Source organism: Nomascus leucogenys, chromosome 9, assembly GCF_006542625.1.
Source record: "Nomascus leucogenys isolate Asia chromosome 9, Asia_NLE_v1, whole genome shotgun sequence".
NCBI classification, from domain to species: Eukaryota; Metazoa; Chordata; class Mammalia; order Primates; family Hylobatidae; genus Nomascus; species Nomascus leucogenys.
The window spans coordinates 29,177,420-29,196,828 of record NC_044389.1 but is presented as its reverse complement, the minus strand read 5'-3'; the positions used below and the strand labels follow the sequence as shown (position 1 = coordinate 29,196,828).

At 36.7% G+C, this 19,409-nt stretch overlaps 1 protein-coding gene across 1 annotated transcript in view; it reads left to right on the top strand.

Moving 5' to 3' along the window:
* HMCN1 (hemicentin 1) overlaps nucleotides 1-18,235 on the top strand; it is a 434,555-nt gene extending 416,320 nt beyond the window's left edge. Inside the window, exons 103-107 of the mRNA XM_030818744.1 lie at nucleotides 1,852-1,980; nucleotides 5,754-6,104; nucleotides 9,500-9,619; nucleotides 15,184-15,310; nucleotides 16,810-18,235. Coding sequence (XP_030674604.1) covers nucleotides 1,852-1,980; nucleotides 5,754-6,104; nucleotides 9,500-9,619; nucleotides 15,184-15,310; nucleotides 16,810-17,176 — 1,094 coding nt within the window. The 3' untranslated portion in view covers nucleotides 17,177-18,235. The remainder of the gene's footprint in view (nucleotides 1-1,851; nucleotides 1,981-5,753; nucleotides 6,105-9,499; nucleotides 9,620-15,183; nucleotides 15,311-16,809) is intronic.
* The last annotated feature ends 1,174 nt before the right edge of the window (nucleotides 18,236-19,409 follow it).

The following is a 19,409-nucleotide window of genomic DNA, read 5'->3' as shown; positions in this document are numbered from 1 at the left end:
TAGACTATACCAGCCTGGTTAGTAGAGCTAGCAACTGCATGATTTACAAAAATAAAAGAGAGATACCATTCCCATTCTCATTCCTGCTAAAAAACACAGGAGAAAGAAAGAATTTATAGGTTAAATTGGCCTACTCCACTATACCCCCCCCCAAAAAAAGCAAAAACCTATAATATGAGGTGAATGAAACAACCATAAAGAGGAACAAATAAAATTCTACAAGAATACCCAAGAGAGTGACTGTATCCAGTAGGAGTCACTATGAAGGAGGTCGTGGAAATGATCACATTTAAATATAGGTTGGGATGTTACTAGATGGAGATGACAGAAAAAGGAAAGCAAGAAAGCCTTGTATAAGGGAGAAAGAGCTGAACTTAGGGATAAAGTGTTAAAATTCATTGTTCCTTCTTGACAGCTATCTAACTTTGGACAAGTCTTATGATTACACAGAAATTTAAGTTTCTCATTGTAAAAATAGCACAGTTTTTCTTTAAAAAAATCAATTCTAAAATATTAATAAAATTATCATATCTTGGATTTGTTTCAAAACAATACGATAGGATTGTGGGGAATAGATATAGATGAAGGAATATTGGCCATTTGTTGGTGGTTGTTAAGTTCATGGTGGTTTAGTATAATTTAAAAAAACAACAACTGGTGATGGTAGTTGAAGTATCAGATTTTGAAATATGTTTGAAGACTTGTTTCAGCTCTCACACTATAGATATAGGTCAATACTTTCCTTATCATTTAAGAGTAGCAACCAACTCGGTCAGGAGTTTGAGACCAGCCTGGCCAGCATGGTGGAACCTCGTCTCTACTAAAAATACAAAAATTTGCTGGGCATGGTGGCTCATGCCTATAGTCCCAGCTACTCTGAGGCCTGAGACGGGAGGATCGTTTGAACCCAGCAGGCAGAGGTTGCAGTAAGCTAAGATCATGCCACTGCACTCCAGCCTGGGTGACAGAGCGAGACTCCATCTCAAAACAAACAAACAAACAAAAAAGTAGCAGCCAACTCAGAGCATCATGTACAGTTACATGCAACTGTAAATATTTTTCAGAATATTGGCTCTAATTATGTATAAGCTTAACTAGACATGAGATGAGTTGAAAGATCAGAAACTTTTTAAGAAGCTGTAGCAAAAATCTAGCTAAGTGGGAATGGAAATGTGGAGATACATGGTTTTGATTGAAGGAAATAGAACTACCCCATCTTGGCAACTCAGAGAATAAATTAAAGATGACTGACCATAGTACTTTGTATATAGCAAATGTTCAAACTAATACTATTACTAGAAACCCTTTTAAAAGAAATGCTTTTCAGTAGCAGGAATATAGAACATAATTTATCATTTAAAACTTGATGGACTTGAAACACGAGCCTGCTGTTATCACAAATAGGGAAGTAAGGTTAAGGCACTAAGCGTGTGCTGGGTTTGAAGTAGTGGTAAAACAAAGAGAGATGGGGATGTCCAGCTAGCAGCCAGAAACATGGGACTGTAGATCAGAAGCAATGTAGCACTATTGCTCTCAATCTGCCTAAACTCTTATCACTTGTATAAATAAGATGGCAAAAGGAGGAAGGGATATAGAAAAGGAGAAAAAAAGAAATCTGAGAATAAAACTCTCTCCATAATAGGGAACAGGAGGAGGAAAAGCAGCCAGTTAATAAGTGGCAGAGCTGGGACTTGAACCCAGGTTTTCTGATTCCAAGTTGTAAGCTGGTATGATCTCAACCACTTGGTGAGAAATTCAACCTTTGGCAATTCTACAGAATGCTGACTTTAAATACAATGACTTTGGGTTTGAAAGAGGAAATGTTACTTCTTATTGCCTCCATGTCTGTAGATATTGATGAATGTAAAGATGGGACCCATCAGTGCAGATATAACCAGATATGTGAGAATACAAGAGGCAGCTATCGTTGTGTATGCCCAAGAGGTTATCGGTCTCAAGGAGTTGGAAGACCCTGCATGGGTAAGTTAATAGGAACTTGCTGAGCAATAAAGCTACTGATGTAGTTACCTAGCCTTGCCAACTCGCTTAGGGCCACTTTCTCTATCTTCAAATGGTCTCTTGTTACAATAATAAGGTATGTGAATTGATTTACGTCATTCAACACAATTTGGATACTTCTTCAGAGACTTCATATTGAGCTCAATTTACACTGACCATTCAAGTGATAATAATCACTCTGTGCTTGCTATACACCACACATATCAAAGTGAGGTTCTGATATAATTGCCATCACAACTTAATTATAAAGATTATCTCATTGATTATATCTCTACGCACATGACATAAATGTTTGCATAGATACATTTTATTTGAGCATGAAGTATATTTGTATGTAGTATGAAAGTTTAGGTGTGAGGTATTAAAATAGGGACACAAAATTTAAATAAATGGATAATTATTTGATCATATATTTAATGCTTACTGTGTGCTATTCCCTTTGCTAAAAATATCTCATTTCTCCCCAGTTGCCTATTTGTTTTCATCTTAGTTATATTTGAATATGAAGGCAAATAGAAAATATCTGTAAGATAACCACATACTTTTGGTAAAAATTAATGCATTTATAAAAAAAGAAACTGATCTATCAAATTGTAGTCTTCCTTAGAATATCCAATTGCACTAAAATAATGGTGTGGGCTTTTAAATACTAGCTTCTGGGTTTCATGCTATGCTTTTCAAATTGGTTGCCTTCTTGTCTACTTAATGATTATTTATAGCAAATTCTCCCAAAAAGACTTAGCTCTGTCTTTATGCAATCCCTAGCATAGTATTTTGTATGTAGCAAATGTTCAAACTAATACCATTACTAGAAACTCTTTTAAAAGAAAATGCTTTTTAATAACAGGAATACAGAGCATCATTTTAGTCTTCTATTTAGATATTATCATTTATATATAGTTTAACATCTTGATCAGCCGTAACAGTGACTTTTCAGAATGAAATAGGTGTATTTATTCACTAATTTGGCCACCAGTTGGATCTCAGACATTGTGCTGGGGAATAAAACAAGGAAGAATGCAGAACCATTGCCTCAAAAAAAGAGTTAAAATGGCTGGGCATGGTGGTTCACGCCTGTAATCCCAGCTACTCGGCAGGCTGAGACAAGACAATCTCTTGATGTGGAGGGTGCAGTGAGCCAAGACTGCATCACTGCACTCCAGCCTGGGCAATAAGAGTGAAACTATGTCTCAAAAAAAAAAAAAACCATTATTAATCAGGGTGCAGAGACAAGGGGCAAAAGCTAACACAGATAAGGTGTGCAAGATATTCCGAAGAGGGGCAATGGGTGAGTTCATGGAATTTGGAAAGGATTTGAAACTTGGCATCCAAAGACCAGGAGTCCTGGTTCCACCAGTTGAAGGGTCATAAGTCCCTTTCCCTCTCTGAGCATCAGTTTCCTCATGTACAAAGTGGATGCAATAAATTGAAGAGGAAAATGAAAAAAAAAGAGTTAAAGAAACTGTCTCAAAAAAAAGGAGTTAAAATATTAATTTTTACCTACTAAAATAGTTTTTAAAGCAAAATTTACTATTTTATTCTACCTTCCTATGTTGTTTTCTTTCATGCCACTGTGGTAATGAATTAAAGAATTTGGTTTTCATTCCCTTTTCCAATTTATAGGAAGAATTGCAAGTACAGATTCCATGTGTTGACCTAACAATAGAAAGAAAATAACTTTTTAAAATTTTATGTGTTTGGTGAGTTTATATCTTAGTTAAGAACTGATTCTATGTCCTTGTTTCCTTGATTTTAATCTGTTGGGGGAAAATGTGCTTGGCTTGTTCGTTAATTCAAAATTATTAATTCAGAAAATAAAATTTTAAAGTCTGTAATTTTGCCAGTATTCCTACCTCTAAAACTTATAATGGTATGGAAGATTAGAGACAGTAGTTACCAATATTATAACTAAATACAAACTAGAGATGTGATTTCGTTTCTGCCTCTACTGATAGAATTAAGATCTACATTAGCTTTTGAACTCTGGTTTTCACGTATTTAAGACTACATATTCCCATATGATCATTTTTGTTTCTACTGTTCACGGCTTGATTTGGCACATGATATAAGCCCATTCCTTCATTAATTCAACAAATGTTTACTGAGCACCTACTTTGTGTTGGATGATGTTCTAGGTTGTGGGAATACATCGCTAAACAGGGCAGACCAGGTCTCTGTCCTCGTGGAATTTACCTTCCAGGGAGAGAAAGAAGAATCACAAAACAAATATACAATTTCAGATAGTGATAAGCACTTTAAGGAAACATAAAACAGGAGACAGACCCAGACTGGGGTGGTAGCACTGTGATCCAGGTAGCCTCTCTGAGAGACTGGACAAAAGGAAAGAGCAGGCCAGGTGTGGTGGCTCACGCCTGTAATCCCAGCATTTTGGGAGGTCGAGGCAGGTGGATCACGAGGTCAGGAGATCGAGACCATCCTGGCTAACACAGTGAAACCCTGTCTCTGTTAAAAATACAAAAAAGATGAGCTGGGCGTGGTGGCACACGCCTGTAGTCCCAGCTACTCGGGAGGCTGAGACAGGAGAATCCCTTGAACCCAGGAGGCAGGGGTTGCAGTGGGCCGAGATCATGCCACTGCACTCCAGCCTGGGCAACAGAACAACTCCATCTCAAAAAAAAAAAAAAAAAAAGGGAAAGAGCAGCCACGATGGGAAGGTCTGGGCGAGTGTATTTCGGGCTGAGGAGAAGCCATGGCAATGTCATTCAGAAAAGAATGCACTGGCCGTAATCAAGGAAGAACCAAGGGGTCAGGCTGTTGGAGCAAAAGTAGGCAGAGGGTAAGGAGAATAAAGAGCCCATAATAAAGAATGTGATGGGAAAACATGAAAGGTCTTGGGCAGACAAGCAATATGATACGGTTTACATTTGGAAAAGATTGCTCTGGCTGCTATTAGGAGGGCAAAGATGCTTGCAGAAAGACCAAGTCATTTAAATAAAAATTTAAAAATAAACATAAAAGTAGTTACTCTTTTAAAAATTATATGTGGACATATTAGAAAGCTTCCAATGTTGTCAACCAGTAGAAAAATCTGAATTCCATCTGAAATATTTGTCAAAAGAGAAAAGAGAAATTTCCCAAATGTACACGTATGATTGTATTAAGAGGTACTATCTTGAGACATTTTTATAAGTGAAGTTTGATGAAAATTATATTCATTTGTGATTCCACATTCTCTTGTACCTTTTTTTTTCCAGAGGAAGATATGCAAATTTTAACAATTTAAGATGTCTCTGCCTATTTGAACTAAGAAAGCTTAGTGTAGTATTTCTAAGATTTAAAATCTTAATGCTACTCTTAGAATTACATGTAAAAACGTATACCAAATTAGCTTAAACTGATCAAGGAGACAAGGCTGAAAACAGAGCTCCCTAGATCTTAAGGCCATCATAAGTGAGTCAAAGGAGTATGAATTCACAGAACTAGTGTGTCTTGTTTTCTGAGCCACTTGCTTCAATGTGAATGTTCAAATAAAATGTGTGCATATAATGTAGTACTTACGGGGAGATTTGCAGAATCTGTCCTATGTTCATAACTGAATGATTAAAGCTTTCTCAAAAGTTCACAACAGTTGAGGAGAAATTACTGTATGCCTGGCTTTGGAGGGTAACAATGTCTTCAGTTTGTTTCACAGACTCATTCTTTATTCCTGTGTTTTGTGTGTGTATGTATATGTCTTTTTTTTTTCTCTTTTTTATGTCATGGCACACGAGCAGACATTAATGAATGTGAACAAGTGCCTAAACCTTGTGCACATCAGTGCTCCAACACCCCCGGCAGCTTCAAGTGTATCTGTCCGCCAGGACAACATTTATTAGGGGACGGGAAATCTTGCGCTGGATTGGAGAGGCTGCCAAATTATGGCACTCAATACAGTAGCTATAACCTTGCACGGTTCTCCCCTGTGAGAAACAACTATCAACCTCAACAGCATTACAGACAGTACTCACATCTCTACAGCTCCTACTCAGAGTATAGAAACAGCAGAACATCTCTCTCCAGGACTAGAAGGACTATTAGGAAAACTTGCCCTGAAGGCTCTGAGGCAAGCCATGACACATGTGTAGGTAAATGTCAGCTGTATTACATTTCCTTTCTGTGGGCTCTCTTACTGATCAGAGTCAAAGTATGTGTACAGCACCTGTGATTGTTTGAGTGCAGTGAACTACATCTGATCTCAAGTTCGGAATGACTGAAAATTTCAAGACATTTATTTTGGCACCTAAAACTATTATAGACTTGAGTCAAGTGAATTATGGATTTACATGTGAGCATTCTAATAATTTATTGTGTTATAGTAAGTTTCTCTTTTTGGTCACCCTGAAGGTGTTACTAAACTTAATGCTACATAGAAATAAATTTCAGTGGCATCCAGAATATAGTTTATTTAAAAGAGGATGTAAATATTGCCACATAATGTAATGCCATCAGATTATGGCCACATCGGATTGATGGAAAAGCAGTGGTTTAAAAGTGAAAGTGTCAGCTTCTCAGTCGACTGCTTGTTCTGTATGACAACCAACATCCCATTGACTGTTGCTCCACAGTCCCCGTGGAATTGCTGTTTGATTATTATGTATGTTTGTATGTCACTGAAAAGATAATATGAGTTGGGGCAAAATTAAGTTGTTTCTATCACTCTGAAATATGTGCTTGCAGTATCTTTATCTAAATTCACAAGTCTATAATTTCATTTGTTTGCAAAAGTGAAGTATAATTTCCAACTTAAGAATTGAGACCTTGTTTTCAGTCAAGTTGCAAACATTACCATCTGTCACTCATTTAACTCAATTTTCCGTGAATATCTATGATTAGCATGTCATTGACCTACTCAAGGGGAATTAGCAAGCAGGAATTAGTTTTACTATTTGTTAGCTGGAAAAAATAAGCAAAGAAAGAACATAGGAGGGAAGTAAAGAGGGAGAGAAGAAACAAATTCCATTTAAATTCAAAGACCACTATGCCAGCCTCATTGTCTTACATTTCTGGAAAGCGTTCTACACTTTGCTTACTCTCTCCTAACTATGCTTTTTGCTAAACAAACATTTTTTAAACATTTCTTCTTCTTGTATCTTCAATTTTTTTTTGTTTCTTTTTCTACCCTTGCCCAAGCCCTGTTACTGCATTATTATCTTCTCAGATGGACTTCTTGGTCAACCTTAGGTGGATTCATCTTCCCATATCATCTCTACTCAGTTGGACCCTCAGTCCCTCTAGACACTCAGACTTTACCCTTTGCTTTTTAGGTTCATGTTTTTTCCAGCACTTTTCTGTCTTTTTTACCCTGATGTACCTGCAGCTTAATATAAGCGATATGGAAACTTCTCCCTTGTGATTAGCTTACCAGAATTGTTGACAGTGCTCGTTTCTCCTACCACCAAACATTAATGCATTAACAATTCTCTACATTTTGTCCCATGTGGTCAAATACTGTTTAATTGCTAAATATGTGGACTCCAGTATTCTTGCTAGTATATTAAACAACACTGTCAATCTGCTACAAACTGTTCTGAGTTTTGGTAAATTTTATGCCCACAATTTTGATCTGACTCTTCATTAAAGTTGTTCACTATTCTTTTATTGACAGAATTAACATCTGACATTTTGTCTTTCAAAGTTTCTTCCAAATAGTCATCCCCACTAGAGGGTTTTCACAGCCTAGGTAATAGGTTACCATCCCATTCTCAACCTTCATTTTAGACAAGCACTTTCTTTTGTTCTACCTTCACTTTCCTGCCCAAAAATCTGTGTTATGAAAAATGAATTAAACCACACCCTCCACACTATACACCATTAGCTGGTTTATTCCAAATTATCAGAAGGTCCAAGTTATTTTAAGAAAGTTTCCTGATTAATAACCCATTTCTCTACTTCTTCATTACTATCTATGGCTGCAGTTTCATCATAGTAGAGTCTTATGTTTTCTGTCTTCTGTTTATGTTAAACCAATGTTATGTTATCACAATCGTCTTCCTCAGACAGTCATCTGCTATTTGAGGCAGCCACTATTTCATAGTAAGGGTCAATCTTGGAGAATCTAAAGTAAAAATTTATAGCTAGTCCATTACTGGATATTTAGAAGTTTCTTTGGGGGCAATTCATAGGCTTAAACTTTTCTTAAAATACAGTATTTTATAGTATTGGGACTAATGAAGAAATATACAGTAAGACTGCAGACAGCTTTGGAATTACACAACAAGACCAAATTGCAATAAGCACCAAATGCTTTTAATGAACTATCTGGGACAGACAATTTGTGAAAGATTCAAATTAACACTATGAAATCTTGTTAGACTTGGGCTAGAGTTTAGTTTTTGAAGAAATTGATTCTAAAGCATCACAGGAAAAATGACCATTGCATTGCTTCTGAATGCAGAAATCACACTTGGGGGTAGTGTAAAATTCATGCTTGGGAAAGCTCTGTGTTAACAACTTGGAGTTCAACATCATTTACATTTCTGTTATTTTAGGTTAAAGCTGATTTTAAAGGAAAGAAGTAAAAACTCACACAAGTCATAGAATCAACACTTTGGTTAACTAGTCTTCCACTGGTTGGTGTATGCTCAGAGACTATGAGCAAATTTTAATTTTAGTTAAAGCAAAACACCACTGGGACAAGAAATCTTCAGCCTCCCAAATCACATACTTTATCCTTAAAGCAAATATCAATTAATTTTGAATTATCATCTATTCTCACCCTGCTTTTTTGCCGTTTTCATGGCTTTAATAATAGCAGCCCTTTATAGACTACTTTCCCACATATTACTGTATATGAACCTTTCAACAAAACTGTGAAGTAGGGCAGATGGTCTCAAATGTCCCTTTTAACAGAAGAATAAATGAGATCTTGAGAACTTAAATGGCCTGCCAAAAGTAACACAACTATATATGTATGTACTTGTCATTAGTACATTTGAATTGTATAAAAAAAGAGTATTTTTGTCACAAAAATAAAAAACATTTCCATGTGATATCTGTGTATGGGAAAGCTATGCATGGGTGGGGCTGCAGGGAGAGAGAAAGAGAGCCAAAGTTCAAATACAATGAAAACAAATACTCCTTTTTGCAATTAATCTCAATAGGAACATTATATTTTAGGTAATTTCTACTATTCCTTAAAGAGTTTCATATTTTGGTGGTTTAGGATCCTGTCTACATTTGTTTCCTCTGTCATGTCACTCTTACTTAATATAAAAATTGACTAGTTTGGGACTTCAGCATATATGTGCTTACACAAAGAAATGTCCATATTTTGTAATATAGTACTGTGTATATAGTACTATATTCAATATTTTTATAACATAAAAAATATCTTGGTAGAAAATAGCTCTGAGCATTTTTTCACATGAGTATAAAATCACCAAGAAGTTTTTCTAATGTATATCAACAACTTGATGAGAGTTGGCTCTGTCACAGTGTCTGCTTTTTTGTGTGGTGTTAACTCTGTCTTCTTCCTGAACAGATATTGATGAATGTGAAAATACAGATGCCTGCCAGCATGAGTGTAAGAATACCTTTGGAAGTTATCAATGCATCTGCCCACCTGGCTATCAACTCACACACAATGGAAAGACATGCCAAGGTGAGAAAACATTGGGATGTTTATTGTTGCAAACTTGACTAAAAACCAACAGAGAGTGTGAGAAGTTTTTTTTGAATAATCATTCTTCTAGTGGCTTCCCCTTCTTTCCCATTCCCATGAGTCAGAATTATGTTCAGACATTGCTTTTGCAAGCTGGAGAAGCAATGGGAGAGGAAGCAAGCAAAGAAAATAGTTGAGAAACATTTTTGGTATGGTCTTACTAGAAGGAGCAAGAATGCCTAAGCCAGTTCATATTATATATTTTTAACACTTAATGGGAATAGATCTCTTCAAACTTTTTTACAATTCCACTAAAATGGAAGTGAAAAATGAGAAGGTTACTCAGTAAATTTACTTCAGTGTTAGATATTATTTTATATGTTGTCCCTCTTATTAAACTTATTTTTAAAGTGATCAGTTTTGTAGTCAATTAAATGATTCATTCATTCGTTGAGTCTACATTGATGTGGAACAATTATGTGCTAGCACTGCAGGATTTAAACAGATAAATAAGATAGAGTCTTCCCCTTTAAGAGTTTATAGTCTAGTGGAGACCGACATGCAAATAAAACAAAATATAGCTCATTGGTTCTATAACAGAGTTTTGGGCAAGATATAGCAATGACAAAGAATAAAACATCAATCTCAGTAGTTCCCTTTTTACACAAAAATGTGAAAGGAGCATTATAATTTGGTAAGGTTGATTATATTGCAACGTGTACTTATATTAAGGAGAAATAAGAACTTGTATAGCTCCTAAAAATCATCTAAGAAACCTTTAATTTTGTGGACAAAATCTAGGAGTATTATGTGGGTCTTAATAAGCTTTTGAATTGTATTAATTTGTGTCATGGAAAATTATATCCTTTTGTAAAGTATAGCAAATAAAAACTCCAAAAGAGTGCTTTATCAGCAGCAATCAAATTTAGATTGAATTTTTTTATCTTTATGGGATTCACAAAAGACTTGCTGCAATGCAGCTTATGGAAAATGGGTTCCAGGAGGCAAAACCAGGATGGACAATGGCTTCACCCTAGTTACCATGAGCACTGCCACCTCATCCCACACCGCCCTACCCCACCCATTCACTCATTCACACTCCCTGAGGGCACCCACTGGGTCATGTGGGCCGGAGATGAAACATGAAGTTGAGTAATAACTTTCACTTTGGGCCATCAGTCACCAAACATTTCTTAAGAACCTACCCCATGCAGAGAATTTTACTCAGATTTAAAGTACTGGAATAATTTATTTAATCATACTATTATCTTTTTCCAAAGCAACTGTTATTTCACTTTAATCAGCAGTATAAATATGTCAAAGGCAATAATTTGCACCCATTAGATAATTTGTACCCATTCTAAAACTAATTCTCAGAGTGAGTATGTGAGCCTTAATGTCCTAGAATAATCAAGAGCAGAGGTAGGACTTGACCTCAGATCTGTATGTCTAAAATAGTCCTTTGTCTCCTGGGATGCTGTGAGCACCAGGAGCATTGCACTGAGGCAGCAGGATGGGGTGAGAGCAGTTTGTCCAGATATTACCACTTTTCCCCAGTTCTTCAACCCAAGAGTCTTCCTGAAGGAGTGGCGATGCCCACACTAAAACCACGCCCCCTCCAGGTACCCCAGGCACCAAAGAAGGCAACAGGGCAGATACCAAAGCATTTGGAATAACCACTCAAAACGCACAACCCCTTAGCCAGATTTTAAAGGGTTATATTTTATTCACATTAGAGAATTTTTCGCCCTTTCTAAATTGTGCCAGTTTATTTTTTTAATTGCCTTTGTCACTCATTTAGTTCAAAACGTTCTTCAGCTTTCAGTTGTGCTACAGAGAGTGGAAAATGACGTGGACAAATCAGAAACAGGTGTCACTTGAAATGTCTGCAATTTAAATGGGTTACATATTTTTGTGGTTTTAAAAAGACTTGAGAGAAAACAATTATGCCTTTTTCTTTGCCCTGAAGAATAACTTGCATTCTTTTTATAGTTTTAGAAAGTGTTTGAGGCATTTATAAGGAACCAAAGACTGCTTTTTATTTGCATATGATTTTTTGAAAGATTTAGAAATTACTGATACAAACATCGATAATAAAAGGGAAATTAAAGTGAATTTGACATTGAACAAGGACAGAAACTCTAGTCAAAAGTGAAAGTCACTAGACTGCAAAATAAACAAAAAGCATTACCAATCAAGAATTGCCTAAGATGCAGAGAGGAGAAACTAAAGGACCCTTATGCTAATTTTATGCACCACTAATCTACTTCTAAAAATTTGGAAACATTATATGAGCACTGCATTTAAAATGAGTGCTCTTATTCATCTGTGTTTTAAAAATGCAATGCATAATGTTTATCAAGAATCTAAATTACTTATATTTTCTGTAAGACAGATGTTTCAAGTATGTTTATCCTGAATTTTTAGTATTCAGAAGCACTTGGTTAAATACATTCATATGTTCTAAAACTGTTAATATAAAAATTTTCAGCTCATTTTGGGATTCTTTTCTTGTAGCAATATTTATGTTACAAAATACTTTCATTTCAATCATAATATTCTTATATTTAATAGAAACCAGACATCACATCATCCATGAACAGAAGACAACACAATTTCTATTTCTTTTTCTGTCTTCTTTTTTTTTAAGAATAGTGAGTAGAGTAAATGAGTAGAGTGAGTGGATTCCTAGAGAGAGTGCTTCACCCTGAGGAGAGGGTAATAGACCAGAGACAGAAGAGGGCCACCTGCCCAGCACCTCAGTACTTAGGAAAGCTTTTTAATAGAAAGTGTATATTTCTATATTAGATTCTGATATTTCTTTATAGATTCATATTTACCCAATGAAAATATATCATAAGGTAACTACTAAATAACAACTTAGTATGCACACTGATGTGCATCCAGCTTCTAGTCTCCACACCACCATTATCATGGACCCCTGCAGCCCACTGGCTTCATGTTTCTGCAAGAGTTCATGATGAAAATGAGAAAAAATGTGGATGATGAATATGAAGAGAACATTTTTTAATGAGAGAAGGAAGATAAGGCTAATTGAATTTCACATGTTTCTAGACGGGTTTTCACGTCACTGAGACAATCTTGTCAAGGAGATTAAGCCCTCCTGGCTGATAAAATCATAAATAGAAATTTTTTCACAGAGGCAGTAGGCAAGACTTAACTGAAATAAAAAGTTTTTTCACATTATGTTCCATTCCTGTAGGAAAGCTAATCCTAGTATAATACTAGTAATAGCATATTACATCATTGTCAGCACATATAACTAACTAAAAGGTTATTTACTCCGTGTCATTCTAACCCAGTATCTTTTTACTTTGTGGAGACTGTTATTGTTTTAAATAAATAATTACATTGTCTGTGGTTTCCTTAGAAAATATTTGGAGCCAAATCTAAAATGCTTATTTTTGTATCAAATACCAATATAAATACCATTATCCAACTACCAAATTATGTACTACTGTACAATGACATCGTAGTAACATTGTTCTTAGCACAGCTTCCATGATAGAAGTGCATTTGACCGTCAGGACCCACCTGTGGAGTCCAGTTTAGTCCATTTAATTGTCATTTTACCCTCTTGTATCTCAGGACCAATTCTATATGCAGCCAATTGACTTAGACTTTGAAAACCTTATACTTTACTCATACTTTTAAAAATTGACCACTAAAGTTTCTTATCAGTTTAAATAGTTGCAAAGGATGTGAATTCTGGCATTGTTATACAGATTGTTATGTTAATGTGCTCAAGCTTTAAATATATTTTCATCAAAACTTCAGAGATGCAGATTTAACTCCCTCGGTTAATGGAGGATGGACACTATATAATTTGAAAGTCTGTATTCGTTGTCAAATTAATCAGATCTACTGTCAGAAAAAGTCTAAGGTGATTTTTCTGTTCAAACAAAAATGTTAGTAGGTGTCCCCATGACAACCAACCCACTTCTGAAATCTAATTTAAAATAGAGAGCTAATGGGAGGCCAAGGTGGGCGGATCACCAAAGGTCAGGGGTTCAAGACCAGCCTGGCCAACGTGGTGAAACCTCCTCTCTAATAAAAATACAAAAATTAGCCAGGCATGGTGACGCATGCCTGTAGTCCCAGCTACTCTGGAAGCTGAGGCAGGAGAATCACTTGAGCCCAGGAGGCAGAGCTTGCAATGAGCCGAGATTACAGCACTACACTCCAGCTTGGGCGACAGAGTGAGACTCCGTCTCAAAAAAAAAAATAAAATAGAGAGCTAAGACCATTGGTTTGTGGCCATGATAAAATAAGGCCTGCCAGCCACCATCAGTCCTTATTACCAATATTCTTACTCTCTGTTTATCCTCTGAGATTAGTTGCAGTCTGTCTTTGTAAATCAGAAGGTTGGAAACAGGGAGAAGGGAATAGAGACCTCCAGGTCATGAGATGTTCTCAGGCAAATTGACTTTAGAGAGGAGAATTATGGAAAATGAGAATATGGGAATTGATTCCCTGAAATATTCGCCTGCATTCATACTGCTAGAAAACATTCGTGTATCACCAGGGGAATGAGGATGCCCCAGTGTGAAAACCATTGCTCTAAAATACCATTCTTACATTTGGGGTCTTAAAATTCCTTAAAAAATTATGTTGAACTCCATGGACCCTCCTTCCAGAAAATCTAACCATCAATCAATCTCACGTTCTCTGTCTCTGTCTCTCACACACACACATGCACGCAAACATCACGGATCCCCTGATGCTCAAAAATAAACCCCAAATTAAAAGTGGTGGCTCAAAAACACTCATTTTCAGGAAGCAGTTAAGTGTGTTTCTACTTAACTTAGTGTAGAAAACAACAAAATAAAGAGTATTTCATTTGCGTATTTTCCCCATACCATTAGCCTAAGGAGAGCATGCCACTACCATAACGAGAGAGGATAGACTCAACACAGTCCAGATCAAGGTGAACTGCTCCATTTGATCAGCTTACATTGTGGTGCCTGGGCCACTCATTTGATCCTGTTTTGTTTGTCTCTCTCCTCAAGATCTGACTAGCCTGTACCATCTCTCCTTAATTTATAACTTGACTCCTTTCATATCTAAGACCCCTATTTTCCACTCAACAATTTGACATTGTAAAACAAAACACTCGGCAAGGATCACTCACATTTTAAGGAGACTCTTCACTTTGCAAAAAATATTCACAAATGTCCTTTAAATTTTTGGCTTGTTCATAGTGCATTTAAAATATTACTTGCTTTATAAAACTCAAATTCAAGGTATTTCCCAAATATAAAAGACACCAGAGAGCTCTTAATATCTCCCCATCTACTTTTATAGCTCTCAATTTTTTATGTCCTTTCACATAAAGAAATATGTGCTCAAGGCAATCTGGGAAATAACCCCGCCAGGTGTCATGATCCCCATTTTGTGGTTAAAGAAGCTTAGGTATGACTAAGTTCATTCATGGGAGGGGAAGGCTAGCCCTCCACATTCTACTCACACATCCACAGTGCCTGCTCTGATGGCCTTCTCTCACCCTCATTGCTGATGCTGCATGTTCCCTGTGCTGTCCCTAGATATCGATGAGTGTCTGGAGCAGAATGTGCGCTGTGGAGCCAATCGCATGTGCTTCAACATGAGAGGAAGCTACCAGTGCATCGATACACCCTGTCCACCCAACTACCAAAGGGATCCTGTTTCAGGGTATGTCTTGCCTTCTCATCCCAGACATGCTTTTGAAAATCCTTTCTCCTACTCCTTGACCAACATAAACTTTGTCTTTTGTCATGTGTAACTCACAGGAAGTCACTAACTCCAGGAAGATGTGGGGTTACAGTAAGTATTCTTTTCAATGAATGGGCAAGAAATGAGCTCATCTTGCAGCAGCCACTGCCACCCAAGCTCACTCTTGGCTGCCAGTGTTGCCTGGAGCAGTCTTCCCAGAATATAACATGTAACATGGTGGGTTCTGCCTCAGCAGCAAGTGTTTGATGGAGTGATAGAGCCTGCCTTTCTTTAAAGTTTTTCATTTCCGTTGTGTTGCCTCAGGGTGGTAAGGGCTCTGCACACTTAGAGCCCACCATGAAGCACCTTTTCTGTTGCTTCACTGACTCACCACTCCTTGAGAACGGAGATGAGTGAGGATGAGTCAGTCGTCTGCCTGTTCATACATCATCTTGCTTATATTTCCTTCTGTCTGAAACAGGCTTTTCTGCATTCTGAATAAACTACCATTCTGTTTTCTCTCTCCCCTTCCAGAAATGTTGCACTCTATCCAGGTACCAAGTTAACAGGGTGATTGAAAACAAGTGATAATATTCCTCTTGGATAAGCCCTGCTAATAGGAAGGTGTTTCTGAAACAAAATACTGGCCGGAACTCACTTTGTTTTCCTCTTGGTAATGCTTACCAAGTTACTGCAGCATAGTCAAGTGTGGACTGCCCAGAATCCACCAAAAACCTATTTGCAATTGGTCTGATGGGACATGGAATAGGAAGGAGAAAATTGAAAATACAGACTTAACAAAACCTCTAAAAATACTATGACTGAAGAATCCTGTCTTCATAAAATGGTTCTCTGTGCATTTTTTTCCCCTCTTTATTACCATCGGTTTCTGGCAAACAATTTAAAAGTCATCATGACTCAAAAAGCAGTCAGTGTGCGCTCTGGTAAAAGAAAATAAAGCTTTTTAATCTACAATAATGTGAACGACAATTACAAAAGAAGTACCCCTTCCCCACCAGAAATCCTAATTGACCTTTTATTATTTTTAGAAAAAATATCAATATATTTTGTTTCACCTTTCAAACAGTGTTAGGATACTATATAATTAAAAAGTAGCTTGTATTCCTCTTTAAGAAGTACTTGTTTCCAATATATATGCAAATGCTTTTATTTCCAAAACTGACTTTTCATTTTAAAGAAAATACTCTTGTGGCAATCATACTTACTTCAGTGGCTCAGACACATCTGCTTTTAATGGAGCTGCAAGATACATATTTGACTTCACACCAGCATCTTCTCTTAGTCATCTGGTGTCTGGTTTGAGTTAGTGACACAACATGACTGAGTCTTACCACTTTTACAGTCAGGCTGCCTCCTGCATGTAGTGCCTAAAAGTTGTCATGGATCATGATCACCTGTATCATGCCTCCTCCGGCTTCCAGATAACTATGTGTATTTCATTTGTTTGTTGTCCTTAGGTTCTGCCTCAAGAACTGTCCACCCAATGATTTGGAATGTGCCTTGAGCCCATATGCCTTGGAATACAAACTTGTCTCCCTCCCATTTGGAATAGCCACCAATCAAGATTTAATCCGGCTGGTTGCGTACACGCAGGATGGAGTGATGCATCCCAGGACAACTTTCCTCATGGTAGATGAGGAACAGATTGTTCCTTTTGCCTTGAGGGATGAAAACCTGAAAGGAGTGGTGTATACAACACGACCACTACGAGAAGCAGAGACCTACCGCATGAGGGTCCGAGCCTCATCCTACAGTGCCAATGGGACCATTGAATATCAGACCACATTCATAGTTTATATAGCTGTGTCTGCCTACCCATACTAAGGAACTCTGCAAAGCCTATTCCACATATTTAAACTGCATTAATCGTGGCAATCAAGCCCCCTTCCAGATTATTGTCTCTTGACAGTTGCAATCTTGGCAACTTGAAAATGGTGCTACACTCTGTTTTGTGTGCCTTCCTTGGTACTTCTGAGGTATTTTCATGATCCCACCATGGTCATATCTTGAAGTACAGTCTAGAAAAGTCCCTTATTATTTTATTTATTACACTGGAGCAGTTACTTCCCAAAGGTTATTCTGAACATCTAACAGGACATATTGGTGATGGTTTATAGTAGTTTAGTACCTAAGATCATTTTCCTGAAAGCCAAACCAAACAACAAAAAACAAAAACAACTGATTCAGAGTCAAATAGAGTTTTTGAGCATTTGACTATTTTTAGAATCACTAAGTATTTTGATCAAAGCTTATAAAGTAACTTATGGAGATTTTTGTAAGTATTGATACATTATAATAGGACTTACCTATTTTCATTTCTAAGGAGAAAAACACCACTCATTTTTTTTTAAATATAGTACAGCTACTAGAAGGCTTGTTTGATCCCAAATGATGCTTATCTTGATTGAACATTCAGAACAAGGATATTATTTTCAGTGATTTTGTGAGATCAGATGAACCACTTATGATAATAATAATAAAAAAAGATCGCTTTGCCCTCACGACAGTTGTACATGTCATGGAACTTTAACATTTTAATATAAACTTTCATCCAGTTAGCTTCATAATTTTTACATTCTAGAATTTTGTTTATTTTCCTATCAATGAAAACAATTTTTAAAGATACCAGTGGGACAGGTTTGGTTTTTTAAAAATCTCATGTGTTCAAATTAACATAAATATTACACGTCAATACACTGTACATGGTGGTAATAGACTCTAAGCAATTGCCAAGATGTATTCTATTTTTATGAAGTGTATATATTACCTTAGTGTGCATTTTCTATATAATATCTTGATGGACTCTTTTATAAAATTATTTTATAAAAAAACAATGTTACACTAAAATCAGGCTAAATAAATTTTCACATCTTTTTTTCATAACCTTTTGAAGAACCTAAAATTCGTTTCCTTGCAGCTAAAACAGGGATTAAATTTAAAGTCCTACACATAAACAGACACACAATCATGAGATCCCTTGAGATAGAGGTAGTATTACTCACATTGTATAGGTCAGGATCCTAGGACAGAGATAACTTATGTAACTTCCTTAAGACAGGACAGCTAGTGAGTGGCAGAAATGTCCTACCTTACCTGTCATGACTCCCACTGCATGAGCTTTTTCATCTACCTAAACAGCATTTTTTATATCTTATCTCAAGTGAATTCATCTTGTGTGATATTAAACTAGCGAAGGCCTAATTGTGACCTATGATTGAAGGATTTTTAACCTAGAATCACATTATTCAAAGAAACCTGGAAAAAAATATCCACTCCATAGTCCAGCTGTCAGGCAGGTGATTAACTAAATCAGTGTTTACCAAAGACTGTTCTACAGAATGCTAGTCTAGTACAGGTGTTTTTAGTCACAAGAGTTCTATGATCAAACAAATTTGAAAAATACTGCATAACATGTCCTCTTATTAAAGATTATCTATCAACACTAACAAACTTAGAAGTTCAGCAGTGAACAGGATGAATTTATTCAAGCCAACATTTTCTGAAAGATTTAATCCCAAACCTTTTTTCCCTAATACATTATCTCACTGAGCACTTGGGGAGATGCTGATGTAATACAGTCAAGACGTCTGCTTCATGCCTAAATCCTTAGAAAGGACATTTTTATAACTAAGTACTTTGCTAAACAACTCCAACACCTGACCCTGACCATTGAGCTTCTTTCTAAAATTAAACCACATAAATTTTGCTCATTTCCTCTGTCCAGTATTCTACAAGCATGGAAATTGACAGGACAGTGACCAGACATGAGCTACTGCATAGTCATTAGTAGGAACAAACTTCTGGTTACTACAGTACTTGATTTGGAAATTCCTATTTGGGGAGCCAGAAGACCCAGCCAGAATCTTGACTTTAACCAAGTACTTCTGACAACATTTCCTTGAAATTTATCTTAAGCATGCCAGTGGTTGAGCAGAGGTAGGCAATGAGATCAATCACCAACCCTGAAAGTTCCCTTAGGATACAGGGCAGGGTGGCGAAGCCCTCCTTCGTGACATCTAGCAGAGGTGCGAGGAGCAAGCCTCCATCTTGTATATTG